The following is a 27445-nucleotide window of genomic DNA, read 5'->3' as shown; positions in this document are numbered from 1 at the left end:
TAGTCTAGACAAGACACCGGTGTCCGGCTAGGGCTATTTACACCAGGACCCCGCCTGACTAACCAAATCAAACGGTCTGACTAAAGAGCGTTCGATCGAGCGGTGCGCCTTCGCTCCTTCCCTCCGACAGAGGGGGCAGATACACAGATTCAAAACCCCTTTGGGCCTACCGCACAATCGGTATACCCCTAGTGGGTCCTGCCGTCTAAAACAGCAGTTGTCTTACCTCCTCGTTCCTGAACCTGAGTTCACACTCATCGACGGGGACACCCCAGCACTTCTCACGTAGAGGCCGATGATCTCCTGGACAACAGACCAGTGGCGCCGAGACGAAGGGAGGTCCACGCAGAAGTTCAGGGGTGCAGCCGTAGAGAACGTGGGCAAAGATAGACCGTCTCACGCCTCTGCCTCTCAGCTACCGTTGAACGATGAGCTTCCCGGCCAATGCACCAAATGATACCGGAGAAACTGACGGAAGCCAAGCACAGAGAGATGGACACAGGTTTCTTCAGGAAGGAAGAGATTCTTTATTGGATCACCGATCGGGACTCAGAGGGACTAGCGTCACCAAAATACAGCAAAGTCTGAGTACTGAATACATAGAGTACATTCCTTATATAGCACTGTAGCTCCTCCCACAATTAACTACACCCACACATACCCTTAACCTATTTAATAAATAGAGTCTAAACTCATCCATCCGGTCTAACCACGTGGCTCATCTGATACAAAGGAGAGGGACGCGTAATTCCAGTTCTTACATTCCTGCACCTGGTCAGTACAGTGATAACAGTATCTTAGCTACGTGTAATTAACTAACTGATACTACAAACACATATACATACATATGCCTTGTGGCAATCTTAGCCTGCTAAACTTGTATTTTACTGGAATTACATCACAATCCTTTAAGAAAAAGCAGCATTCACATTAAGAAGCTTGCAGGGACTGACTACAGACATCAGAACAACTAAATTAAGCTGTAGTGTTTATGGTGACTATAACGTCCCTTTACTTTCCCCGGTGAACACACAATATAATTACCATCCCCACAGAAAGCTTTTGACTCTAATGCTTTCTTTCAATCACACCTACATGCTAACATGCCCAGTCTTTCCTGGTGAATTGCTTTTTGTTATTTCACCAATAGCTACTGTCAATAAAGTTTGTTTTAAAAAAAAAATTACAATCCTCCCTATGACTGGCATATTACCCATTCCTTGCCGACTGCCTCGAGTTCTAAACTCTAAAGTAACAACGCGACGGTGGTAAGCACCATTACGGAGAAGTGAGTCTCCATTCAAACACGCCACGTCAGTTCCACACGTAGGCATATGTATTCGGAAACCAGGGCGCATGCGCACACAGTACAATAGGGCGTGTCATGCGCCATTTTGGAAACGGGCAAAATGCCTTTCACGGGGGTATCATTTACGAAGCATATAAAATAAAAAATAAAAAACCTGAAATTACTATTATTATTTGTAAGGTGATGGTACTGCTGTGGACTACGTTTCCTTACATGCTAACATGACCGAAGCTCAGGTCAGAATGTGAATTTTCACCTGATGGCAGCCGCACAGCGCTGTAGGACTACAAGTCCCGTGATGCTTTGGTGCTGTAAGCCCACTGCGAGACAGTCCAGGAGAGGCAGCTAAGTGACGACCTCCACGTCAGCAGTTCGGTCCATCCGGCGGTCACGTGACCCTCCCCTCACCCCACCTCACCGCAAGATGGCGGCGCCTTGGCCGGAGTGATGACGTTGCTGCGCTGAGAGCTGGGCGGAGCCGACACGAAGCCAAGTGCTCCCCCAAAGCCTTAGTCTTTCTACAGGTTTCCACCGGGGTAGCGAGTAGGGGGTCCAGCGGCGGCCCCTCCCGGTGGCAGATCAGATTCCCCCTTCTCTCTCTGTATCAGATCAATCATGGCGTCCGCCTGGCAGGAGGCAGCCTCGCAGCAGGCCGAGGTGATCTCTGCCCGCCTCAGGGAGCTGCTGGCCACGGGCCTGGGCCTTCTGCGAACCGAGCTAGGCCTCGACCTGGGCCTGCAGCCGCACCACTACCCGTCCTGGGTGTTCCTGGCCGTGCCCGCCGTGCTGGGCCTGCTCGTCTTACTGCTGCTACTCAGGGCTGTCGGACGGGGCTCCTCGGCCAGGGACCGAGTGAGGGATGAGAGGGGACCCGCCTTCGCCCAGGCTGCACCCCAAGCACCGCCTGCCAAGAATGCCAAGGGCGAGGACCCCAAGAAAAAGAGCAAGAAGAAGCTGCCAGAAAAGGCCAAGGTGAGAAGGCAGCTAAGGGGGGCTACTCCTGCCATGGCAAGCCTGGGGGACCTCCATTCCTGCCAGCTGGGGCAGCTAAGGGGGGCTACTCCTGCCATGGCAAGCCTGGGGGACCTCCTTTATTGCCAGCTGGAGTAGCTAAAGGGGAGGTAGTCCTGCCACCTGCAGCAGCTTAGTGGGGTACTCCTGCCAAGGCAAGCCTGGGGGTCTCCATTACTGCCAGCTGGAGCAGATTAGTGGGGTATTCCTGCCATGGCAAGCGTGGGAGTCTCAATTACTGCCAGGTGGGGCATTCCTGCCATGGCAAGCCAGAGGGTCCTCCATTACTACCATCTGGAGCAACTAAGGGGAGCTACGCCTGCCATGACAAGCCAGAGGGTCTCCATTACTACCAGCTGGAGCAGCTATGGGGAGCTACGCCTGCCATGACAAGCCAGAGAGTCTCCATTACTGCCAGCTGGAGCAGCTAAGGGGGGCTACTCCTGCCATGGCAAGCCTGGGGGACCTCCTTTACTGCCAGCTGGAGCAGCTAAGGGGGGCTACTCCTGCCATGGCAAGCCTGGGGGACCTCCTTTACTGCCAGCTGGAGCAGCTAAGGGGGGCTACTCCTGCCATTGCAAGCCAGTGAGACCTCCATTCCTGCCAGCTGGGGCAAGCCTGGGGGACCTCCTTTACTGCCAGCTGGAGTAGCTAAGGGGGGAGGTAGTCCTGCCATGGCAAGACAAGGGGAATCTCCATTCCTGCCACCTGCAGCAGCTTAGTGGGGTACTCCTGCCAAGCCTGGGGGTCTCCATTACTGCCAGCTGGAGCAAATTAGTGGGGTATTCCTGCCATGGCAAGCATGGGAGTCTCAATTACTGCCAGGTGGGGCATTCCTGCCATGGCAAGCCAGAGGGTCTCCATTACTACCAGCTGGAGCAGCTAAGGGGAGCTACGCCTGCCATGACAAGCCAGAGGGTGGGGGGGGAGGTAGTCCTGCCATGGCAAGCCTGGGGGGGGGGTCTCCATTACTACCAGCTCAGACTGGTATTAGACATCACATATGGTCAGAGGGAAAAGGTCGATTACAGGGCAGTATTTTTAGTACAGGAATGTGAATACTTGGGTCATATTTATCAAGGCAAAACTGAGTGCTAATCTGGGAGAAAGAGCTAAATTAGGAGAAATCGCCATAGAAACCAGTGGACTGTCAATGAACATTTAGCACTTTCACAGATTTTATCTTGGTTTTGCCTTGATGACCTACGAGTCCTTGGATCACCTATATTCGTGGCAAGATAATTTAAAAAAATTATACTCCAAAATATCTGTTAACCATGATTTATATATGTTTCATTTTGGGGTTTAAATCTGGCTGATACTTTGCTGGAAATATGTGCAATTAGTACTGAGATGAAGAAGCATTTTCCTAGAGCTGTGGGTTGGCTTACTTTTTCATCTATGTGCTTTATGCAGACCACTATCCCACAATGCTCAACCAGCAATGTTGATGAACGAGGGCCAGTTGGACTGAGGTTTACAGCTGAGTTAATTTTTCATTACTGTCCTATGGGGGATGCTGACCGCAAAAGACATTAGGGTTTTATCAACCATATAGGACTAGTTTAACATTAGGTTCCAGCATCCAAATTCTGTTTCCTTCTATATGTACTAAATGTTTAATAAAGATGCTCTCTGGCATCACAATGGCCTATTAACAAGGCACAAACTCTGAATATTTGTACTGATTATCCCTGTGATCATTTTACCACATTGGGCTCTTAAAGATCATGGATTTCCCTCTGCATTTCAGTAGGGAGCAAAACTGTAAATCTTGTTAAAGCAAACCGATACTGTGTTCTGATAGTTTCATTTTACAAAAGAACGGTTTGTTGTCTTCCAAGTAATTCAGCCATTACATTATAAGGGCATATTTTGTGAGAATTAGTCCACTGATCCAGATGTAAAATTACAGATATTGCAGCCTGTTATTTTACTTATGGAATATACCTCAAGCTCTCTGTAATTGTAACCTTTTATCAAGTTTAATTACATTTTCCATCACATACACATTCTGATAGTGAAATAATTATTTTGACCTCCATCCTACATTTTATTTCTCTTTTTGTTCCCATTTATTACATTGGGACTGTCACTTCTGTGATACCATATTACCTCTTGGCTTAGAATTGACATATGAGCACGTGGGTGTGTGGGGCCTTAATGTGAAAGTACTATTTTAAATAAAGTAAATATTTAGGCTAGAATAACTGCAATGGAATGAATAAGTTGGAAAATGTTAACAATCAACCAATTTTGTAATTACCTTGTTAATTCTCCTCAATTCTTGGGTTAGTGACTTAACTGCAGATTACATTCCGTCATGGTAACAGTGAGTTATAAGCTTTCAGAAGAAATATTCAATATCGGTATTGTATTTCTTAATTTTTTATTTTTTTTTTAAAGGACCACTATAGGCACCCAGACCACTTAAGCTCAATGAAGTGGTCTTGGTGCCAGGCCCCCCTAGTTTTAACCCTGCAGCTGAAAACAACGGCTATGTTTACAATGCAGGGTTAATCCAGCCTCTCTAGTGGCTGTCTCCCTGACGGCCACTCGAGGCCGCTTCCGCGATTTACACGGTGTAAATCACACTTATTTGCCGCTGGACGTCCACAGGGTCCATTGTCAAAATAGATCCCCCATAGGAAAGCATTGAGTAATGCTTTCCTATGGGCGGGTTTGAACGCGCGTCTCTGGCTGCGCATTGGGCTCCACTCGGAAGCTGACATCGATGAAGGAGAGGTCACCAGTGCCGAGGGAGCCTGGTGGTGGATTAAGGTAAGCAAATAAATGGTTAATTAACCATTTATTCGCCACGGAACGGGACTATAGCTTTAGGAATACATTTGTATTCCTAACGCTATAGTGTTTCTTTAAGTAATGGGTGTCCAGATCCCTAATGCACCATAGCTTGCTGAAAAGCTTTGTGGGAAGAGTTGCCTGGTTACACTCCCCTGGCTTTTCAAGTAGACATGTCCTGTTATTTCCTAGTTTGGTTGACTTAGTTGAGGTAGACTTAGGAGCACCTGCCTTGCATTTTCATTGAGCTGCATCTAGTGGCTGTCTGACGGCTAGTAGACGCAGTCTTACCCCTGCTTGCAGTTTATCAATAACTGCAATAATTACAATTGCAGGATTAAGGGGGCTGGGACAGTGCATCCAGACCACTTCAATGATTATGCAGTTTTAGCACAAAATCTTGACCGATAAATGCACATCAAATTGAGGTTTATGGACACTAAAATAAGAACAAAATTACTTTTGGGTTGTTATCCTAAATTGAAAAGCAAGCAACTGTGTGTTGAAGCAGTGGGATTATCTGCAGACTAGATGTATAGTGAATAGGGATTTACGGCTATTAATTCTATAACCTCACTTTTACTTAATATATGTTGAGGTTTGACTGGTAGTTCATTCAAATACTGCTTGCTGTTACAATGCATATGTAGATGGACAGGTCATTCACCTGTATATGTACATGCATGGGGAAGGACACTTGAATTTACTGCAAATACTCTCTGACTTTTGTTAGCAGTAAACCAACTTTAAATCCGTTCATGCTTAAATGTGTTGAATTCTGTTAGCTTAGTGTGCCACATCGTAGAGAAGGGGAGTGATGTATACACTGTTTGCCAGGGAAAAGAAGCCAGTGCAATATATAACTGTGAAGAGGCATTGCAGCCATTATTGGAGGGATCATGGTGCCAGGATACCATCCCTGCTTTCCGAACAGTGCTCTAAGGCAGAGTTTGTAGCTCTGTGTAGAATCCTGTCAATTAGAGCACTTGCAGATTCACATTTAATTTCAAATGCCATTAAGTTTTATCGTAATGTGAAAGGAACTTGCAAGTCAATAGGATGGACATGTCTTATTGCAAAAAGCTTGGGCCATGCTTCCTGTGCTGAGAGCCAAGAAGAGGCAAACTAGCAGGTCTTTTGGGCAGAGTCACAAGCTTTGCTTTAATATTCTAAAGCACTTTACATGTGTAGAAAGGTGATCTTTAAAGAAGGCCCTGCTCAAAAGAGCATTAACCCCTTAAGGACCAAACTTCTGGATTAAAAGAGAATTATGACATGACACACATGTCATGTGTCCTTAAGGGGTTAAGGTAGCACTAGTGGATATGTGAGAAATACCTTGTTCCTGGTAGTGGTGCTAAACATTTTGCAACGTTGTACCCTTTTACCTGGGTCCCACCAGACTCCTGGGCTCCTTTTTGTAGGTAGGTTTACAACATTCAGGCTTCTACAGAGCTTCAAAAACTGGATGCCGATCCTGATGTTCATTGGCGTTGAGCTTCAGCTAACTGATGTAAGCCAATTAATGATCTGTGCATTGAAATACACATAATTTATATTGGCCAGCCTGGCACTATATCTTGAAAGCCACTAAAAAAAAGTAAAAGAAAGCGCTTATAGCAAGTCTTCTATCAATTTTTCTCACAAAAGCAATTAAAAATATATATTCAAAGAGCAGCACCGTTACCAGTGTAATGGCTCAAACACACAGAACATTTAAAAAAAAAAAAATCATGTACAGGTGCGCTGTGTCTTTAAGACTTTTTTGCGCTTTATAATGGTCTTAAAGACACAGCACACCTGTATAGGTTTTTTGGGTTTTTTTTTTTTATGTTCACCTGGCACTTTTGCTTCTGGCCTGGCAAATGACTCTGCGGGAGGTGGATTTACACCTTTTGACTTCATGGAGTTCTCACACACAACTGGTACTACATTAGATAATGAGAAATCCATTAATATTTTGATTACTGCAGCTACTAGAACAAATGTTTTGGTACTGATTGTGTCCTTTAAATTGTTTGCCCTTCTTGAGTTTCCTATAAACTGTGACTTGTCCAATTCTAACTCCTAAGCCCACAACCTAGAATACAAAATTGATATTGAATAAAATGTTGTAAAGAGTTTAAAATTTGCCTTTATGTGGCTAATGTACAACATGTGAGACCTTGAATGGTAAAACTCAATTTAGTACAATGATGGTTCACAAAAGTGGTAAAGTCAAAGGTCAACCAGAACCCCATCTCTCTTGGAAGCTCGGTCCCTAAGCATCCACATACTTCTTGTTGGTCAGATAACATTTTGTGAAATTGCAGGATTTGGTGAGGTGTTTTTGTTTTTGTTTTTTCTTCCTAAAACTCTTGTCATTTCATTTTTGTCCATCCAGCCCAATGGCAGACCTGTGGAGTTAGTTCAAGAAGAAGTAATAACCACAGTGAAAAGAGACAATTTAAAGCAGTCAATGGAGGCAGACAAGAAGAATGAGAAGGTAACATCCCCTTTTGGATGAATGTGTATCACTAGAATGTTTTATGTGCATGTACTAATGCATTTTATAAATTGTTCAATAGCATTTGCTGGGATGATCAAAATACTTATCACAGAGTTGAAGGTATAATTTTTCATCATGTATATTTGCTGGTAATGTAGCTATAACAATGTATAGAGTATACCTACATTACGTTTAAATTCGAATCCACCGTTTTGGGTTAATATGCAAGCTGCAAGAATTGTAAGCACTGCAATTTATTTATTTTATTTATTTGTAGATGAAGAAGAATAAAAAGAAACTGAAACCGGACTCAAAGCAATCACAACCATCTGGAAATGTAGATAAAAAAGAAGCGGAGGAAGGTAAATTCAAAATTTTCTTAAATCCTTATTGAAATGATACCTGTTTTCAGTTATGAATTGGAATGATGGTTTGTAAACTAGAGACGGATTGGCTACTTAGTTGCTGTGGGTGTCCATTGTGCAACGTTATGAATAAACTAGTGTATACTTCATTTTTATGAAACTGTTACTGTAGGGTTATATCTAGCAACATTGATGTCCATTTTATTAAAGTTGTAATTTAAGTGCATTTGTTTCAATAACAAGCCGTTTAAACCTTTTTCTGTTCAATTAAAATGCATCCTTTTTAATAATCAGTGTAATTGCCTATATTCATCAATATATTCTAACAGAGCCACATTATATGAGACACGTGGTACTAGTGTAATATTTATTCTTTAGAATAAACTTTGGCATGTTGCTAGATATTTACATGGATTTATTTTTAACTTGAATATTTAGTTTTGCGTTAAAAAAAAAAAAAAAAATACCTTTTCACAGTCTGATTTCTCATTGGCTGAGTTACTCTGAGGGCCTCCAATGGTTAACACAAGGGGGGGGGAAGGGGAGGTTGTGATGGGCTGAAAGCTACATTGCTGGGTTAAAAGGATAGGGACACTGCACCCAAACCACTTTATTTAGATGAAGATTTTACTCTGTGCACATTATCTGACTAGTTCAGTTTAGGCTAAACTGTGTCTCATTCGGAAATGGTGTTAATATATTTTACACTATTCCTACAAAACTTATATAATATCGAGTTAACGATTGAGTGCCAGGAGAACCTCAATCAGGCTGTTCTTTAGCTCCGCATCACAATGCTACTCCCCCAAGTAGCACTTTACATGTTTTCAGAGAGTATAGGACATTCTAATGCCAATGTTCTGGCATGATTGGTTTTTTAATATCCTGCAGTGTAATATATGTATGTAACAAAGATCATTCTGTGTGTGCATAATTTTCTCTGTATATCTTCCAAAATAGTTTTCTGTTAACAGTGTAGAAGTAGATTGAGCAGATGTAAGCAATACTAATATTTTTGTTCCCTGAAAGGAAACTGGGAAACGAAAATCAGTAACCGGGAAAAGCGTCAGCAACGTAAACGTGAAAAAGGAACAGAGTCTGACCTAATTGAAACTACACCGCTGATTATTGCTGAATCTTTTATATCGGTGTCTGCTCCTGCCACAGGAGTTCGTAAAACAAAAGGTACCATTGACCTTGATGTAATGACACGTATAAAGTTTATGATGTTTATTATCCACCCTCTTTGTTCTATGGCTCCTTAAACTGGCAGGATTGTGTTGGAATTTCAGTGTTACCTATTTGTGTACTTGTTGTTAATGGCAAAAAGCATAGATTTAATAATCAATTGCCTCTCTTGAAGAAAAGGAACCCCCTTCTGCTTTGCACTGTAGGTGCTTCTAGCATTGTACATGTTTTGTGGAAGATATCCAGAGATCCTGAAAGTGAATATGACCAAGATTGCCATCAAGTCTACTGATGGCTTAATTTGTCAGGTGTTTGAGAGGACTATAGCGGCATTGAGGGCAACTTGGCCTAACCAGGGATAGGCAATCTTCGGCACCGCAGATGTGGACTACATCTCCCTTGATGCTTTGCCAGCATTATGGATGTAAGAACTTTATGGGAGATGTAGTCTATAACATTTGGAGAGCCAGATGTGCATGTGCTACGTCCCTTTCTACCTGTCAGTCAGTTCTTCCCTATAGACAGAGAGCCATCATACAGACAGTTCTCCTACTATAGAGCATATTTGGTGTGGTTGCCATGTTTTATTTTTAGCCAGTGCTTTTAGTGCAGAGTAGAAAAGTATAGGAACTGAGTGATTGATGTCACTCCGTGCTGACATGTGCAATCAAGTTAACATGTTGGTGTCATGGCGAACTGTCTCCAAGTAGGGTAAAGCAAATCAGACCATGAACGGGACACTGGAGTGGCTAAAGGTTGATGTTGGGAACACCCACTGGTCTATGCATATGGAGCTACACCAAAGCCCTATGTAACTATTTTTAAAAGTAGGCATGTTTTGTGACTTTTTGTCATGTTTTCTCTGTTTTTTATGCCACCTGTATCTTAATGATTATTCTCACCCTACCTTTTCTTCCTAATACCTTACTTCATATCTGTGTCCTCGGCCTATGTTATCTGCGATTTGTCATACTGTAAGGTTCATTTTAATCATTGTGGATGTAATTGGCAACTAAAACAGAAATTTGTTGAAGCTTCACCCATTGTCAAGTTTTGTCAGCTTGACTGCTATACATAAGTTAAAGTATTCCCTCAAATGACCGAAGAAAGAGTAAGTCTTAATCTTCCCACCATCCACCCTAAAGAAAAAGGCATTAATATAGGATATGGCATATGGTCACAAAATATTTCAAGGACCTCTTTATGCATGCCTGCATGAAACATATTATGACCTCAATGTAATAACCTTTCCAAATTATTCAATGCCACTAGAAAACTTTCTAAATTATTCATCTACTGAAGTTAAAGTCCATGGGGATTTTTGCAGATATGATTTGGAAAGTGTTTTTCTTTTTTTCAATTCTTTATTTTTATTGTGCACAGGTATACAAGTATACAAGTTCTCCTGCCTCGTCACAACAACGAGAGCAAGAACATGCGATTATTACAATGAAACAGGTTACATAAAGCATGAGTCCTCAGGAATTAATACTTTGCTTCATTTTGTTGCGTCGGCACATTTTTTGAAATTATAGGAAAATACAAGAAGTATCCGTACACATCTGACATGATATAAATATTGCCCTATTGTCATCAATATGACCTGTGTGTTCGGGCGTGTATGTGTGACAGCGTTTATGTATCGCTCAGGTGTGTAAGGTGACAAGTTTTCTGTGATATGGTACACGCTTATAAACAGGGAGTATGAGAAAGGTAGTAGGGCTCGAGTGCCTGGCAGCAGGCTTGTCAATACGTGAGTAGCAGGTGATATGGCCCCGTGTGGACAGCACAGCATAGTACATTTAGGCTAAGATTGACATACAATTGCTAAACTTGGGCGAAAAAGACAAGAAAGATAATACACATTTAAACGTTGAAGGTTACTTAAGTGATAAGCCAGTCTCAGTTGTGGAGGCTGTGGTAGGGACTGGGCAGCGTCCTTAGCAGCAGAGGCAATGTGTAAGGGCATCTACCCTCTCCTGGGGTGCGTGTGCCCTGTCAGCCTATGCCTCGTTTATAAGAGGGCTTTGTATATGCTTGAGTGTCCCGCAGGGTGGGGTGTTGTGGGTGCCGTTGTTTTCCTCGGCCACGCGTCTTTACGCAGATCTGTGCTGATGTTGCCGGCATACGGTGTTTTCGGCCGGGTTGATGGGGCGCTCTTTGGCAGTGGCTGTGCTCGATGCTGTGTGGTAGGCCCGCTTGCTGGTGGTAGCGTTGTGGTCCTCTGCCATGCATTGGGTCCGGTGAGGGCCCTTGGGTCTTTTCGGGCTGGCCTCACTGTATGGCTCTGTTGTGTTGGTTTGCGTGCGCGCGGGTGAGGCCTCCGTCTGCGGCGCCATCTTTGAGATTGTGCCAGGGGGTTGCCAAAGTGGCTGTAGCAGGGGTCCTTGGGTTTTCTGCCAGGCGAGTTTGCCGGGTCTACGGTCTGTTGCTGTCTGCTCTCCAGGCTCGCCCAGAAGGTGTCTATTATGGCTTCAAGTCATGCCCAGGTGAGGTGCCATATTGTGCCGCTGTGTTCACACGTGGCGTCCGCCATTGTGTGATTCCCTGCTTTTGCGGGCGACCCGCTGGGTGTCGTTTTTTGTGCTTGGATGAGCCTTGGTGCCAGGGGTGGTTGGACCGGGATCACCCGCACCGGTCCTGAGGGGGGGGGAGAGGGTATCCAATAGCTTGGTACCCCCAGCATATGGGCGAGGAGAGCGGCCGTCTCTCCTCAGCTCCGTCCGCCGTAGGCCGCAGCCTGCCTTCGTCGGTTCAGGATTGTGGGAGGAACTCTGGTCTGGTATCATCGGGTTCGCCAGGGTGCCCCCATCATGGGTAGCAACTCCCGGCATGTATATCGGGAGCTCCCTGGAAAGTGTTTTCTAACGATATTGACTCCTTATTAAATCTTAAGTTGAGGCATATGTTGTAAATTAGGTTTTAATGATTAAATCATGTTCTATTGAGTTGCGTTTTGTCGTAAGATTTTATTTTGAAAGTGACATTTTACAGAAGTGTGTGTATAAGATAAAAGATGAATGTAATATTAAAACACATTGAAAAATACATTTTTTTTTTTTTTTTTGTTCTTGTATCCTCTGCAATGGTCTATTTATTTTAATGTTATTGCTGTACTTTTTTACGCCTGAAAGGTTCAGCTGAAGTGTCTGCTGTGAACGGCAGTACTTGGAGTGAGAAGCCTGCTAAATTGATTACCCCTCAAGAAAAATGGGTGTCTTCATCTGGGAAAAAGAAAGCTGAGCCTTGCAACTGGAATCAAGAAGCTGGGGATGCCAATGGAAAGGATTGGAGTGCACCATGGAGTGAGCGGTCAATTTTCCCGAGTTTAAGTAAGGCTTTTGTATTTAAGGGCTGCTATAGGTTGTGTATGCTCTCATTTAAATTAAGAAAACGCAAAAATGAAGGAAGTTTAAATTAAAGTAAGGCCCTTTCCTTCATATATATACATCTGCTTGCAATGTCCTAGTAGAAACCCAAAACAGGCCCCTTCCAAAAAATGCATAGATGTAATAAGCTATATCCCACACACCCTGTGCAAAAAAATAATCAGAATAAATATTCACAAGATGGATGGCTTTTCTTAGGACTTTTCCTTCGTTCTATTTATTTAAAAAAAAAAAAAAAAAAGCTACAGCAATCCTATAGACGCATAAAATAATTGAGACAATTGTTTCACTCACAAATGTAAATGGTAGAGTGCCTTTAATATTAGGCAATTAGCCTGAATGTCCACTCCTATAACTCCATTCTTGCCTCATCCGTGAAGTGGCCAAGAGTTATAAAACTAAGATAATGCAGGATGTAAACCATTTAAAGATATCCCATATTTTTCCGTGTATAAGACGCCCCCATGTGTAAGACTACCCCTATTTTTGAGCCCAAAATTAAAAAATAAATATTTTAAACATCAAATAGAACAACTTTGTTATTTTAGATGTGACTTGTAAGGAGAACAACACACGTCTGATTCTCATGCTTCCCCTGTATTAAGGGACTCTGTGAAGTTTAATGGCTCTATAGTGCATGCTGGGCGACAACAGCTCCCACAATATAGCAGGTGGTGTGAGGGCATGCTGGGATATCACAACAGTATTTCCTCTGCTTGCTGATCCCCATTTCCTCCCACATGAATATAAATCAGAAAGCAATACCTACCTGAGGTGGAGCATACCTTAACCCCTTAAGGACCAAACGTCTGGAATAAAAGGGAATCATGACATGTCACACATGTCATGTGTCCTTAAGGGGTTAATATGGCTGCTTCTTTTATGTTGTGGCATGTAGGGACCTCTTCTCCTTGCCACAGCATTCAGAGGTGGATCGGCGGGAGGGCAGGTATGTGTGTGGGCTGTGGCACACTGGAACGTGACAGGCGCCATCTTGGCTTAAGCCCCACGCACAAGTGTTTTTTGTTGGTTTTTAACCCCTGCAGTTACATCCTGCGTATAAGACGACACCCAAATTTAGACTAGAAAAAAACAGTCTTATACATGGAAAAATATGGCAAGTACATTTTTTTTCCGGTGAGTGCAATATTTACAGGAGATTTGAGACTGCTCGAGTATGTCATTTGGCCTGAAATATACATTGCAATTGATGATGGGCAACCACCTTTTATGTACATTTGGTCAGGTTTATCATTGCTCATCTTGCTTATTTATGCATTTTCAGCTGCTTGGTCTGCTGTGGATGGAAGGATAAACAAAGCTGAAACGAGGCCTCCGTTTTCCAACATTGGATTAAACAGTACGGTGCCTGGTAAGAGCCATTATTCCAGAAATTATTGTGCTAAGCTGTGTTTGGATTATAATCATAATGTGTTCTATACTTGCATTCACTCTCTGTATGTTATTATTAGCGTTTATATAGCACCAACATATTCAGCAGAGCTTTACAGTTTAGAATGGGGATATCTGGCATACAGAATTTTATAAATCCTTAATATTAGCCATTCTCCCCGTAGGAAATTTTGTGTGGTCCACTACTGAAATAGTAGATGAAGGTAGTTTAAATAGTAATAAATAAAATCAGAAGTTTGTGTACGCTCTTGTAACTGCAGTTTGTGTTTTCCTTTTATTAATCTGTTAACTGTTCTGCTGGTGGTCTGTGTGGGGAAAAATTGTCTCTTATATGAATGGACAAGAAACGGAGAAACACAAATCCTGCTAGTGTTCAGGTTGTGACACATTGTAAACATTCCAGTATTGATTTTCATTCAATATCTAACCTTAAAAAAACCCATTGAGTCTCAATTTATAAAGCCTGAAAAATTCTAATTTTGTCCATTGTTTATAACTGCTTTATGTACTGTGCACCTACAAACACTTGTTTTCCTGTTTTTATATCTAATTATACTTTTTTTTTTCTTAAGCTGTGGTTAGTGATCCAGTTTCTCAGCCTAATGTCTCTGATAGCCAGTGGGATGTGGGTCCTGCAGAACCCTCCATAGATGACGAATGGTCTGGATTAAGTATGTATAGTATTCAGTTTTTTTTTTGTTTTGTTTTTTTTTCCCCCACCTGTCTCTACCTCATTATTTAGTTATTAATTTAAATCTATATATTCTCTTATGAAGCTGAGGTTTAAATGGCATTAACAATCTGAAACTGATATCCAGAAACATTTAATTTCCTATGAGACAGCCAAATGTGATAAAATGTCTATAATGTGCATATTTTTGGAGCATTATTGTGTATGCCTAAATGAACACTCCATGAACCTGTTGGAGGTCCTGAGCTAAGCCCTGCAATGCAACTGAAGGCACAATTTGTTCAAAAACCACTACAATAAACTGTAGTGGTTCTAGTGCTTAAAGAGCCTGTCCCTGCATTGTAAACACTGTGAAAAGGTAGTGTTTCCAATTTGTCTCTAAGAACACCTCTAGGTGCCTCCTATTAAGATCCTGCAATCTTTGCAATGCCTATGATCATCTTCCCTCTATAAAGATTCCAGAAGCTTTCCCATAGAGATGCATTGGTATAATTTGTCATAATGACAAGATTCAGGTAGACGCAGCGATCACCACACATGCCAAACATTTATCTTTAAAAAAAAAAAAAAATAATAATTTTTTCCTAATAATTGTATGTAAAAAATCTAAAATAAAAGTTAATACTGCATTCTCTGGTGGGGGGGAATGGCACCTCAAATCTCAAAATATATTATGAGAGAGCCCTGATAGTGTCCACACTTGCTAATGGTATGTATTTATTGAGTTATCCATATACCACAAAATGCATCATCGTCCCATCCTCAATTTTATTTTTATCTTTCTACACTGGGCATGTTATTAAAGGGACACTCCATGCACCAAAACAACTTCATCTTAATAAAGTTGTTGCCCAGAGGCACTCTTACTTCAAGGGATTAAAGTGTTGTCAAATGATTTAACCCCCATAGTTGCCTACAGCAGTGATGTCCATGAATTTGTTTTGAGTAAATTCAATTCGCTAATATTTATTTGACTGTTATCATTCACTTGTAAAAAAACTTTTTTTGTATTGTACGAATATGTGGTAAAAAGGGTACAGGGAGGGTACAGGGAGTTTGCATGTGTGTCATTGAGTTGTATGGAATGCCCGCCAATGAATGACGTCGTACTTATTGCTTAGTATTGAACAGAAATGTTTTGAATTGGTATAATACGGTAAACTTTACTGTCCACAGATGGTTTAAGTTCAACTGATCCTAGTTCTGATTGGAATGCGCCAGCTGAAGTTTGGGGAAACTATGATGAAGAAGAACCAGTGACAGCAGGCCAGCTGGAGGAGCCTGAACAAGAAGCTCTAAAGGTCTGTTTTTATTTTGAGGCAATATTTTATGGAATTGTAACTCCAGCAATTAATCTTTCATAATGAATCTCACCAAAAATGAAACCTTTTAATATGATTGCAGTACTCCTTTTTAACTATAGCATTGGGAATACAACCACCCCACCCCATTTAAAATTTAATTTAAAAAAAATAACCTTTGCCTCCTTAGTGCTGTTCACCTCCCTACCCCAGTAACATCACAGATGGTTCAATCCAATGATCCTGATAGACCATAGAATGACCATGAGTGGGCAAGCACCACATGTACATTCAACCTTCCCCATAGAAAAAGCATTGAGTCAAAGCTTAACTATGGTGGCTTCTGTGTCATGTGACCAAGTTCTACTCGGTTAGTGCAGCAGATGCTCTAGTGGCTGTGATACCGACATCCTCTAAAGGTGGTCTTAGCCATGCAGTGTAAACATTGCAGTTAAAAAATAAAAAGCCCAGCTCCATCATGATGCAGTTCATCACATCTGTTCTTCTGTAGTGACACTTGAAGTCCATTCACTCATTCACAGACATCACAGGACTACAGAGGATCATTGCATGTACTGCTTGTCTGGAGCTAGTCTTATAACAGGCGCAGATATAAATTAGCTAGTTTGGTGCCTAAATGCCTATAATTCGACATATATAGCCAACATTTAACTTCCACCCGGTCAACTTTCTGTTTTTTTTTTTTTTTGTTTTTTTTTTCCATATACTAGGTAACTGTGTGTGGGAAGACTTCTTGTGGGGATGTGTCTATGGAAAGTAGAAATTAAGGGGACTATGATCCTGATTTCCAGGCAGGTTATGATCCTGTACCCTAGTTACATGGTGGGCAGAGATTGTGGTCTACATCTCCTTCAGATATAAATGACCGTGAGAGCTCTGTTTGGTCTCAGACCTTGAGAATTGGTAATAGTTTTCTGCACCTACTTGATGTGCTGTAGTGAAGCTCTCCTTGCTAGCCTGTCCAGCTGTAGGATGCCCCCTTAGCATGTCATTCCAGGTGAATACGTTATTTACCTCTTTGTAGCGCTGATCCTTGCTCTGTAGAATGGATGTGTGGTCTACAGATGGTGTGGAGAGTGCCAGAAGAGGTTTATTTATTTATGTTTTTATTCTCATTGCATTTTCGTTATGTGCATTGAAAATGAGAGAACATGTTTTTCATTCACTTAAACTCAGGTTTCTGACAATGAGAAGGATGAATCCGCTGCTCAAAATTCTTCTAGTGGTAAAACCAAGAAGAAGAAGAAAAAGAAGAAGAAGCAGGGAGAAGAGTCTGGCTCTCCTACACAAGTAAGCAAATGAGGAGCATACACGTTCTGGGCATCTGGAAATTTTACACCTACATAAATCTCCTCTATTGATATTCCATTGAACAATGTTATGGTGTGGACACGAGTAAAATTCTCTCTATATTTACTCATGCATGTTAATGCTTTAGTGTCTCTCTTATCATAGTGTGTTTCTTCTAAAGCATGCCTTAGCATCTACCTCTCTTACAGCGATTACAGATAAAAGCAGTGTGTAGATTATCACCTTGGACTGGAGCTGGATATTAGTCAATACAAATTGTCAGCCTTACCTACTAAAATGTTGTATCAGACATGAAGTAAAAGACTCTTTATTCTGTTTAACTAGGATACTGAAGGGAATGATGGTGATGTAGTGAATAATGTCCAAGAACATACTCCTGAAGCATCCCCTCAACCAACAAAAATTACTCCAGTCAATGCAGGAAAGACCAATGAACCGAAAAAGATAAGTGAGCCGAAAAAGACTAATGAGCAAAAAAAACCTAGTGAACCCAGGAAAAACAGTGAGTCTAAAAAGACCAGTGAACCGAAGGCAACTGAACAGAAGAAGTCTGGTGAACCAAAGGCCAGTGAACCGAAAAAGGCCGGTGAGCAGAAGAGCAGTGAACCGAAAAAGGCCGGTGAGCAGAAGAGCAGTGAACCGAAAAAGGCCGGTGAGCAGAAGAGCAGTGAACCGAAAAAGGCCGGTGAGCAGAAGAGCAGTGAACCGAAAAAGACCGGTGAGCAGAAGAGCAGTGAACCGAAAAAGGCCGGTGAGCAGAAGAGCAGTGAACCGAAAAAGGCCGGTGAGCAGAAGAGCAGTGAACCAAAAAAGGCCAATGAACAGAAGAAAAATAATGAGCCGAAAAAGACTAGTGAACAGAAAAAAAATAGCGAATTAAAGAAGGTATGGCTTTTGTTTTGCTTTCTGTTGTCATTTTGTATATTTACATTGGAAGGCCATCCATGGCTCTAACTGTGCAATAACCTGATTCTTGCTCCACAAACCTTACGTGCTGTGCTTGCCTTTTTGCTCCACAAATACTGCTGCACGTGATATCATGACTTGCACTTCTGGGAGTTGTAGTTTAGCTGTTCGCTGTTATTTGAACTCGCAACACTTGCTGTGTCCGTAAAATTTGTGGATACATTCAGGTTTGCTATAGAAAGTTAAATAAGGTGAGCCACTTCCTGGTTTGATAAGAGCCCATTTTTGATACTGCACAGTCTAGAAGCCATAGTAAATTCAGGAATACAGTGTGTCCGAGTATGAACATCTACAACATGTGTTTTGTTTTTCCACATTGTGCTCCATTTTCTGTTAGTTATATTAATTTAGCAAATTACATTACAAATAGGCATTGCAAATGATGAGGAGAAATAAAAACATTTTGTTTAATTTCTTCTTTATTTATTTCTTTCTTTCTTCCCTGTAAGTTTCAACTTCACTTTGGAGCTTCTCTTTAACCGACAGATAAAGAGTCATAAAGTATATTTTATAGATGTATACACGAATCTCATATGAGTTTAATTTTTGATCATAATACAGATTCGAAATGTCTGAACCATTTATATTTTTTGTACTGATATAATATGCTGTGATAGTTATAGTTTGGATGATTTGTCTGCCCTTCTAGATGCTATTTGGTTTTGTATATATGTTGTCATTTGGCTTTTAGCAAGCACTAGTAAAATTCACTGCTGAAGATTTGATTATTTTTATATTGTAACCTATACCTCATTCAAAAGCAGTGTATTAAACTTCTGATGTATGTGTTGTGCTATCTTTTTTGTAAGCAAATGTATCTGTAAAGTTTCAACTTGCATCTCTGCCACTAAGTTGTCAGCTGTTTAGACACTGGTTTATTAGCTTGTGCAAACAACCAAAATGTCCTATCAGAAGCAGCTCAGTTGTAACACCTATTGGAGGTAGCAAGTAAAGCTTCAAATTCTGATCAAATTCTTCAAATCTTCAAAGGTCATGGATAAAAACAATTCCAAACATATATATATATATATATATATAGAGAGAGAGAGAGAGATTCCAAACCTTACAATGTAAGCTGGAAAAAGTTTGGGTTTTTTTTTTGTTTTTATAAATCTTCTGTAATTGTATCTATTTATATAGATAGAAGGCTGAAGACTGCAGTGCTTTCTTTTCTGAATTTACTACATCTAGTGGGTTTATGACAAGCTGCTGAAATTTATGTACAATGTTATGAACCTTTTATATTGTGCAATATTCTTTGAATGTTCAAGAACATATTTACTATTTGAATTGATGAACACTGCATGTTAAGGAGACTAACATGCAGCCTGTTTTTAAATAGCTATATTTTCTTATTTTATTTTTTTCCTTTAAAACAAAATAAAAGTGTGAAGAGGAAAATCGTCCAGTTACTGTACTCATGGAGTCACCGGTAATAAACACACTTTCGGATAAGAGTTCTTCCAAGGGGCAGCAGTCTCAAGAGAAGGGCCCATCAGTTAACAAGCAGAACATTGTGCCTCCACCACTACAAGGTTAGAATATGCTATTAATTTTAAATATGTATGCAAAGTAATTGAAACTACTTTTCCCCCCTTCCTTTAAACAGTGCTTATAAAGTGCTTGCATGTTCTGAAATCTTCTTTAAACACTTTGTTGCGCACACAATGAGCTAATATCCATGCAAATCACATAACATTGCTTAGCTGTATTGTGTAAAGTCCTATTAAAGGACCACTATAGTGCCAGGAAAACATACTCGTTTTCCCAGCACTATAGTGTCTCTAGGTCCCCCCCCCACCCTCAGGGCCCCCCTCCCGCTGGGTTCTAGGGGGTGGAAGGGGTTAAACTGTACCTGTTTTCCCCCGCCGTGCTCCTTCGGCGCGGGGAACTCTCCTCCTCCTTTTCGCCGTCATTGGCTGAATGCGCATTCAGCCAGTCCATAGGAAAGCATTCTCAATGCTTTCCTATGGACGCTGGCGTCTTCTCACTGTGAAAATCACAGTGAGAATCGTAGAGGCTGGATTAACCCATAGGTAAACATAGCAGTTTCTCTGAAACTGCTATGTTTACAGCAGGCAGGGTTAATCCTAGATGGACCTGGCACCCAAACCACTTCATTGAGCTGAAGTGGTCTGGGTGCCTATAGTGGTCCTTTAATTGATTATCCTTCAAATGATCTTTATTTAATTCCACTCCTTTGTTCGGAATTCAAAGTTTATTTATTTTTATTTGTCAAGGTCCATCTATCATGATGACAAACATGACCTATTGTCACTTTGTAGAATACAGTGTCATCTTTACACAGTGCTAGCCAATGAAGCCAATGTTTCTTTACACAAAGTGTAAGTGTATACAAGTGTTGTATGCAGTTGTAAAAATACAAGTGCTGCAGAGAAACTATTTAAAGCAGCTCTCGCCGTGTGGTGTTTTGTGTGTCCAGTGGCCATGGGGGGAGGGAGGGGGATTCCTGCCCCTTCTGCTGCTTTGAGCAAATGTTGGAACTGTACTCTTGATCCTTCATAGAAAGTTGTTGTTTTTTTTTTTTGTTTTTTTTTTAAATGTTTTTGTACCCCTACTGGGGGAAATTACAAGCTTGGCTAAAGCTAATGTATTCCATGAAGATTTATTTTTTATGAAATACTTATTTTGGATAAGGTGGTGACAGCCACTTTACACTATTTTCATACGTTTTTAAATTTGCTTAAAGGAACGCAATCATGTTAGGAATATGAATCCGTATTGCTAACATTACAGTGTCCCTGTCCCTTCTGGTATCAGGTGTGTTAAAGCCCCCACTTCCTCTATAAAACCATCTGATTATCATGCTATGGACGTTGAAGCACCGGTTGCATTTAACCCTTCAGTGTAAACATTGCAGTTTCAAATAAATGGCAGAGTTAAGAGGACAGGATAATGGTCTGGGTAATTATAGTAATCCTTTAACCCCTGCACGTCCGCTGCTAAAATGACCCGGATGCTCACCTGTACCGGCGATCCCGGTCCAGGGGGACTGCCCGAGACCCCAGCAGTCCCCCTGCAGCAGCTCCGGCCCTCCAGGGCCGTGTGATCACCATGATCACCTGGCCACAATAGAAGTCTATGCAGCTGCCAGCAGGGGGACTGCCTGAAAAATCAGGCAGTCCCCCAGGCACCTAAAATGTAAAAAAGAAAATTGTACATATATTATATATGTATAATATATTATAAAATAGTTAAATAATTGTATAATATATATATATATATAATGCATATATATGATTGCATTATAAGTGTACTTTGAGATATATACATATATCTCAAAATACACTTCTAATGTAATCATATATATGTATAATATAAAATGCTTTATTTTATAATATACATATATAGGAAATAAAAATACGTGTGTGTGTGTGTATATATATGTGTGTATATATATATATATATATATATATATATATATATATATATATATATATAGCATACATGCATACGCTCTGTATGTAGAGTAATGTCTCATGGGTACAACAGTACGCCTCAAGTATAGGTTTTATGGTGATTTGGAAAGTTACAGGGTCGAACATAAGATTTGCCAATTTCTATTTTTGTAATTGGCTATTCGCTATTCGCCAGATTGGCTATGTTGCCTTTGAGACGGTATGGCAGCCCAGAAATGAAAATTAACCCTACCATGACATACCATTTGAAAAAGTAGACAGCCCAGAGAATTCAAAATGGGCTATGTCCATTCTTTTGTAGTAGCCACTTAGTCACAAACACTGGCCAAATTTAGCGTTTATATTTGTTTGTGAAAAATGCAAAAAACTAATAGTCACGAACACTGGCCAAAGTTAGCGTTCATAAGTGGGCTACTAGATACCATACGGTCTCAAAGGCAACATAACCAATTTGGCAAATTTCAAAGGAAGCTGGCCGAAGATAGCGTTTTATTTGTTTTTCACTGACGATATCACTGTTGTGATACGTTTTACTGTTTTGAAACACTCATATTCGTGTTAAGTGAAGTCTCCCTAGTATAACCGTACCCCCCATGTAATGGTTTTATAGTGTTTTTTGAAAGTTACAGGGTCAAATATAAGGCTTGCCCATTTAAAAAAAATTTTCATTGAAATTTGCGCATTGAGCGCGTAGGAATTGTCTTGAGCCGCACATAAAAGCTGTAATATAATTACTTTATATATTAACTTCCAGAGCCCTTTCCCTAAATGTGTTATCCTAATGTGGGATCCATATTTAAAGGAACGCTGTAGGGTCAGGAACACAAACTTGTATCCCTAAACGTATAGTGTAAAAAAACAGTCTAGCCCTCCTGGTCCCCCCCATTCTTGCTTCTGTAAATATAGTAAAATCTTTTATTCCAGTCTGCTGACCTCATCAGAAGTTATTCTCTGAACCAATCACAATGCTTTGCCTTAGGATTGACTATCAAGGAGTCAGAGCCAGTACAATTCAAACACAGCCCTGGCCAATCAGCATCTCCTCATAGATGCATTAAATCAATGCATCTCTATAAGGAGAGTTCAGTGTCTGCATGCAGAAGGTGGAGACACTAAGTGGCAGTACTGCACAGTGTGCAGCACTGCCCCAGGAAGCACCTCTAGTAACCATCTGAGGAGTGACCTGTGGAGTTATCACTAGGCTGTAATGTAAACATTGACTGTTCTGAAAATAGTGTTTACTGCAAAAAACCTGAAGCCAATGATTATACTCACCAGAACAAATTCAATAAGCTGTAGTTGTTCTGGTAAATATAGTGCCCTTTTAGAATACCAACTTAGGTAGCCATCTGCTAAACACATACACATGTATATACATATGCACTCACACACAAAATCACAGACTTGTATATTCATATGCACTCACGTACACACACACACCTGTATATACATATGTGCGCGCACACAAAATCACAGACCTGTATATACATATGCGCGCCCACACACAAAATCACAGACCTGTATATACATATGCGCGCCCGCCCACACACACAATCAGACCTGTATATACATATGCGCGCCCACACACAAAATCACAGACCTGTATATACATTTAGACCCAGACACGCCTATACACACAATCACAGATATTACACACACACACACTGAAAAACCTTACACACATTTAGTACTAACGAGGTCCACACAATATTCTGGAATGGATCCTCTGTCCCTGGTGGCCAGTGGTTGCTGCTGGGCTGGGACCTCTTTTCACAGGTCCCTTGCGCACCCAGCAGTAATGCCGATGCCAGGATGACGTCATATCCCGGTGGCTGGCTCACTACAGGGAGCTGTCCAGTATGAGCACAGAATGTAAAGGGCTCCCTGCTTCCCTCACCCCCCTGCAGTGTAGAAGGCAACTGGGCCGCACTGCTAGCAGTCCCGGCTACGGGTTTGATAACCGTGTCTTATACATCAAAAGTTATTTGTGAAACCGAGAAGGTGAGTTAATTTGACTTTGTAAATATGCTGTAAAGGTAAAATCTGTTATTGGCTAGCATGCATTCCATTCGAGGTCAGCCAATGATCACTGAGTGGCTGAGGTAATGAAAGTTCTCGCAGAGTGAGCAGCAGATATTTAAAAGTTACCTGAGTGCTAGACGGTTTATGTAGATTCTACAGTTTTTAGCCCTCTTACAACATTCTGTATTCCATTTTTATAGCTAAATTCGGAAATTGCCCACAGGTATATACAAATTAAAATAAATATTAACTTATTTATTGTTACATTCAAAATAAAGAACATCTTTAACACCGTGAGAAAAAGGTACTATCGTGAATAAATATATATGAATTTGATAGACCCTATTGAAAAGAAGAGCGAAAAGAATATATGTTTGGCTGGATTCTAGTTAGCGGAGGTTCTAAACTGTGCCTTCCCTGAAGAGCCTGCCTGGTGAAACGCGCGTCGGGGCTCGGCTCAGAAGATCACTCATGTCGGCTTCCTCAATACTTTAGAGTTCTTAAAACTCCCCCTTGGCAGCGTTTTACCGTTTGAGAGGATGACACTCATAGTAGACTGGAGTTCAGCCGTCTTATTTCTGAGCCAGAATTACTTGATATACGATAGGAGCTGCCATGATTCTGGGTGTTAAGCTTTATCTTATGATAGGTGTCCCTGAAGGCACAGTTTAGAACCTCCGCTATAATTATCAGCTAAACCTAGATAGCTCCATATTATTCAGGTTAATACTACATGGACTATTTAATGTTTTTCTTTCTGATACTCTAGTTTAACTAGTTACTTCCGTCCCTACCCTTGATTGGATATTTACTTTATAACATTTTGCTATTCTCTCCAAGGAGCAACTATGAGATACATTTGTTGCTAATTTCTACTAAAAGTCTTGCTGATTGCTAATACAAGGGAACTGGAGCTAACTAGAATCCAGCCAAACATATATTCTTTTCTCTCTTCTTTTCCATAGGGTCTATCAAATTCATTTTTATATATATATATATTTTTTTTTTTTTTTTTTTTTCCACAATAGTACCTTTTTCTCACTGTCATATTTAAAGATGTTCTTCTTTATTTTAAATGTAATAATAAATAAGTTTTAATCTTTATTTTCATTTGTATTATATACCTGTTTGCAATTTCCGAATTTAGCTAATCAATTACTACCAAGGGTTATTATAAAGCCTGCATCATAGAGCTCACCGTTCTTTCTAACTATTCCATATTATACTCACACCTGCATGAGACTATAGTGGTCAGTGTATATTTAATTATGTCAAAAATTAGGAGATGACCGTATGTGGGTAGTCCTGTTTCATTGAATATGTTCCAGTTATGTAAATTTGTTTTTGTTTTTTAATCTTGTGTTGTATGTTTTTATTCTTTGTATTACTCATAACATTTCCAGATAGCATGAATTCTTAGATTTAAAAAGAAAACATTCTTACCAATGACATGAACATTTATATTTTAGGTAAAGCTGAAGAGAACTGGGAATCTCCAAAACAAGTGAAAAAGAAGAAAAAGGCCCGAAGGGAAACGTGATTTTTCTTAGATGATATCGAACACATGTTCAGACACTGTTTTGGAGATTATGCGGTTTATGCAATAATTTGTGAACATGTACAGAATTTTATATAAATTGTCAGAATTTTTAAAGCTGATATCAACATGACCTTGCTTAAAACAGGAGGAAATAAAGGAAAAGTAAAAATATGCTTAACATACGAGGTCAACGTGAGAAAGTACTGGAAAAATTTTGAAGATCCTGATTTGTGAGGGGGGTGTAGTTTTTTGTTTTGCCAACTTGAAACATATAATTTGTTTAATTAAAAAAAAAAAACTTAATTCCTGATTTTACAAAATGGTGAGCAGTTTACATTAAAATTGTGCCCCAACGTGTTTCAAATAGTACAACCATCTGGGATGATTATGTGAAACGGCAGTTCTGCTATCCTCATGTGAAAAGTCACTTTTTTTCTAACTTTTATATCTAAATGCATTGTATGCACTAGCTATGTACTGCCCCATAGCAACATCACAAGTTCAAGAGTTAACATGAAGTTAAAATAAGGACTATTACAGACTGAACTGCAGTGAATTATGAAAATCGAGCATGTGTGTTTCATTACATTTTTGTCTTGACTGTCCCCTTTTAAACAACTTTTATGTAATAATTTTAAGGCGTGACATTGTGTTCTTAAGTCTTTTCATCCTTTTGATATACCGTAATTATCTGCTTGATGGCTCTTAATCCATCTATTTTACCCACAGCACGGTCAATCATGTTTTGTAAAATGGCTATATGTCTTTGAGTAACTCACTGTTTTTGTTTTGACCCTAACAAGACTTTTTTTTTTTCTCCTCCCATTCTTTTTAACACTCTGTGCTGGACTATTTAGATTGATACAGTGGCTCCCCAAGCTTTAATTGACAATGTCAAGACTTCCAGAAATCAGGAAATATTTTGTTTTCTGCCTTAACCTATAGTACGTAGACCGTATATGTAGATTTCATTGAACAAGTTTAGTGTTTTTATAATAAAGATACTGCAGCTGTAATTCAAAATGCTAATTCCAGCTTCAGGCTGTATTGATTTTTAAAACGGTGTGTGTGGTTTTATCACCACTCCAGGCACTACAATTGCATTTTATTAAACCTACAGCTAACTTTGTATCTGTATTTTGTGCATGGTAAGTCATACCTTGTAAATAGCCTTACCAAATGTTCTCCTTTCCCCCATTTTCATTCTTTCTATAAAAGATAACATCGCTCTGGAAAATATAATGTACAAGAGAAGCCATGTCAAATGTAATGTCTTGCGGACTGCTACAACCTCAGTATAAACACAATATCTGTATTTTCCAATGGTACTCATCAATGGCTTTATATTTTTTTTTTCTCTTCATGTGATTGCAAGTTATTTCAGGCATCAGACTAAATCATAGTCCTTGGAACTTCTGGCACCTTTCTTTAATGGTTAAAAAGCATTGAACGTTTTGGAATAAACTGAACTGTTTTATGAAAGGTTTTTTTTTTTCCCTTTAATTTTTCATGGACCTAAAAAATAAATGAAATTCAACCCTTTTCGAGAAACGTGACAATTTAAGTTTACATGTTCAAAAGCTTTTGTTTAATTCAGTGATATTTCTAAGTTGATTTTGTTTAAATAAATCTTGCAAATTCAGCACAGCGTTGTTCAAGCAATTTATTAGGTAAAAGGCTATTAAAATCTAATTAGGAAAAAGTAGCACCGTATGGGGGATTTTGGAGGGGGGGGGGAGACGCGAGTGGCCTGTGAGAAGCGGCCAGTAAGGTGCTTGAGATGAGACTACAGGAGAAGCACGTGCTTATTGGGTGAATAGAATAAAACATGATGTAGTGGGTAAGACTAGTGGTGTGCAAACGAGTCCTGTAGACACAAAATTAATTTGGGTGTTGGCATCCTCATAGGAAGAGAATTGGGAAATTCCTAATACCTCGACTGGCGTACCTTGAGGTCTTGGCTGGCGTTGGACTATAGTGAGGGTTAAGTGAAGAAAGCATATCCATGCTGTATTTTGTATAAAAATAACAAGCGTGAAAAGTCTTTCCAAACACTTTAGCCCCTAGGCATTTGTAACCACTTCATCTTATTTAACTTCTTACAGTGCCTGTAGTCCCTTGGTGCCATCCTTCCTTTTAGTGTTAAACTATTTGTGGCTTAACACTAAATTACAGTCCAATTGGATTA

At 40.4% G+C, this 27445-nt stretch overlaps 1 protein-coding gene across 1 annotated transcript; it reads left to right on the top strand.

The window, feature by feature from the left end:
- The first annotated feature begins 1672 nt into the window (after positions 1 to 1672).
- MTDH (metadherin) lies at positions 1673 to 26902 on the top strand. The gene is made up of 12 exons (XM_063451219.1): positions 1673 to 2281; positions 7506 to 7607; positions 7888 to 7972; positions 9005 to 9160; positions 12298 to 12495; positions 13838 to 13924; positions 14538 to 14636; positions 15833 to 15957; positions 17155 to 17268; positions 17614 to 18174; positions 19643 to 19790; positions 25187 to 26902. The coding sequence occupies exons 1-12, from the start codon at positions 1925 to 1927 to the stop codon at positions 25255 to 25257; spliced, it is 2103 nt and encodes a 700-aa protein (XP_063307289.1). The 5' UTR covers positions 1673 to 1924; the 3' UTR covers positions 25258 to 26902.
- Positions 26903 to 27445: the final 543 nt, after the last annotated feature.

Source organism: Pelobates fuscus, chromosome 4 (genome assembly GCF_036172605.1).
Source record: "Pelobates fuscus isolate aPelFus1 chromosome 4, aPelFus1.pri, whole genome shotgun sequence".
NCBI classification, from domain to species: Eukaryota; Metazoa; Chordata; class Amphibia; order Anura; family Pelobatidae; genus Pelobates; species Pelobates fuscus.
Note: the sequence above shows the minus strand (reverse complement) of the source record. Positions and strands in the feature narration are given on the sequence as shown.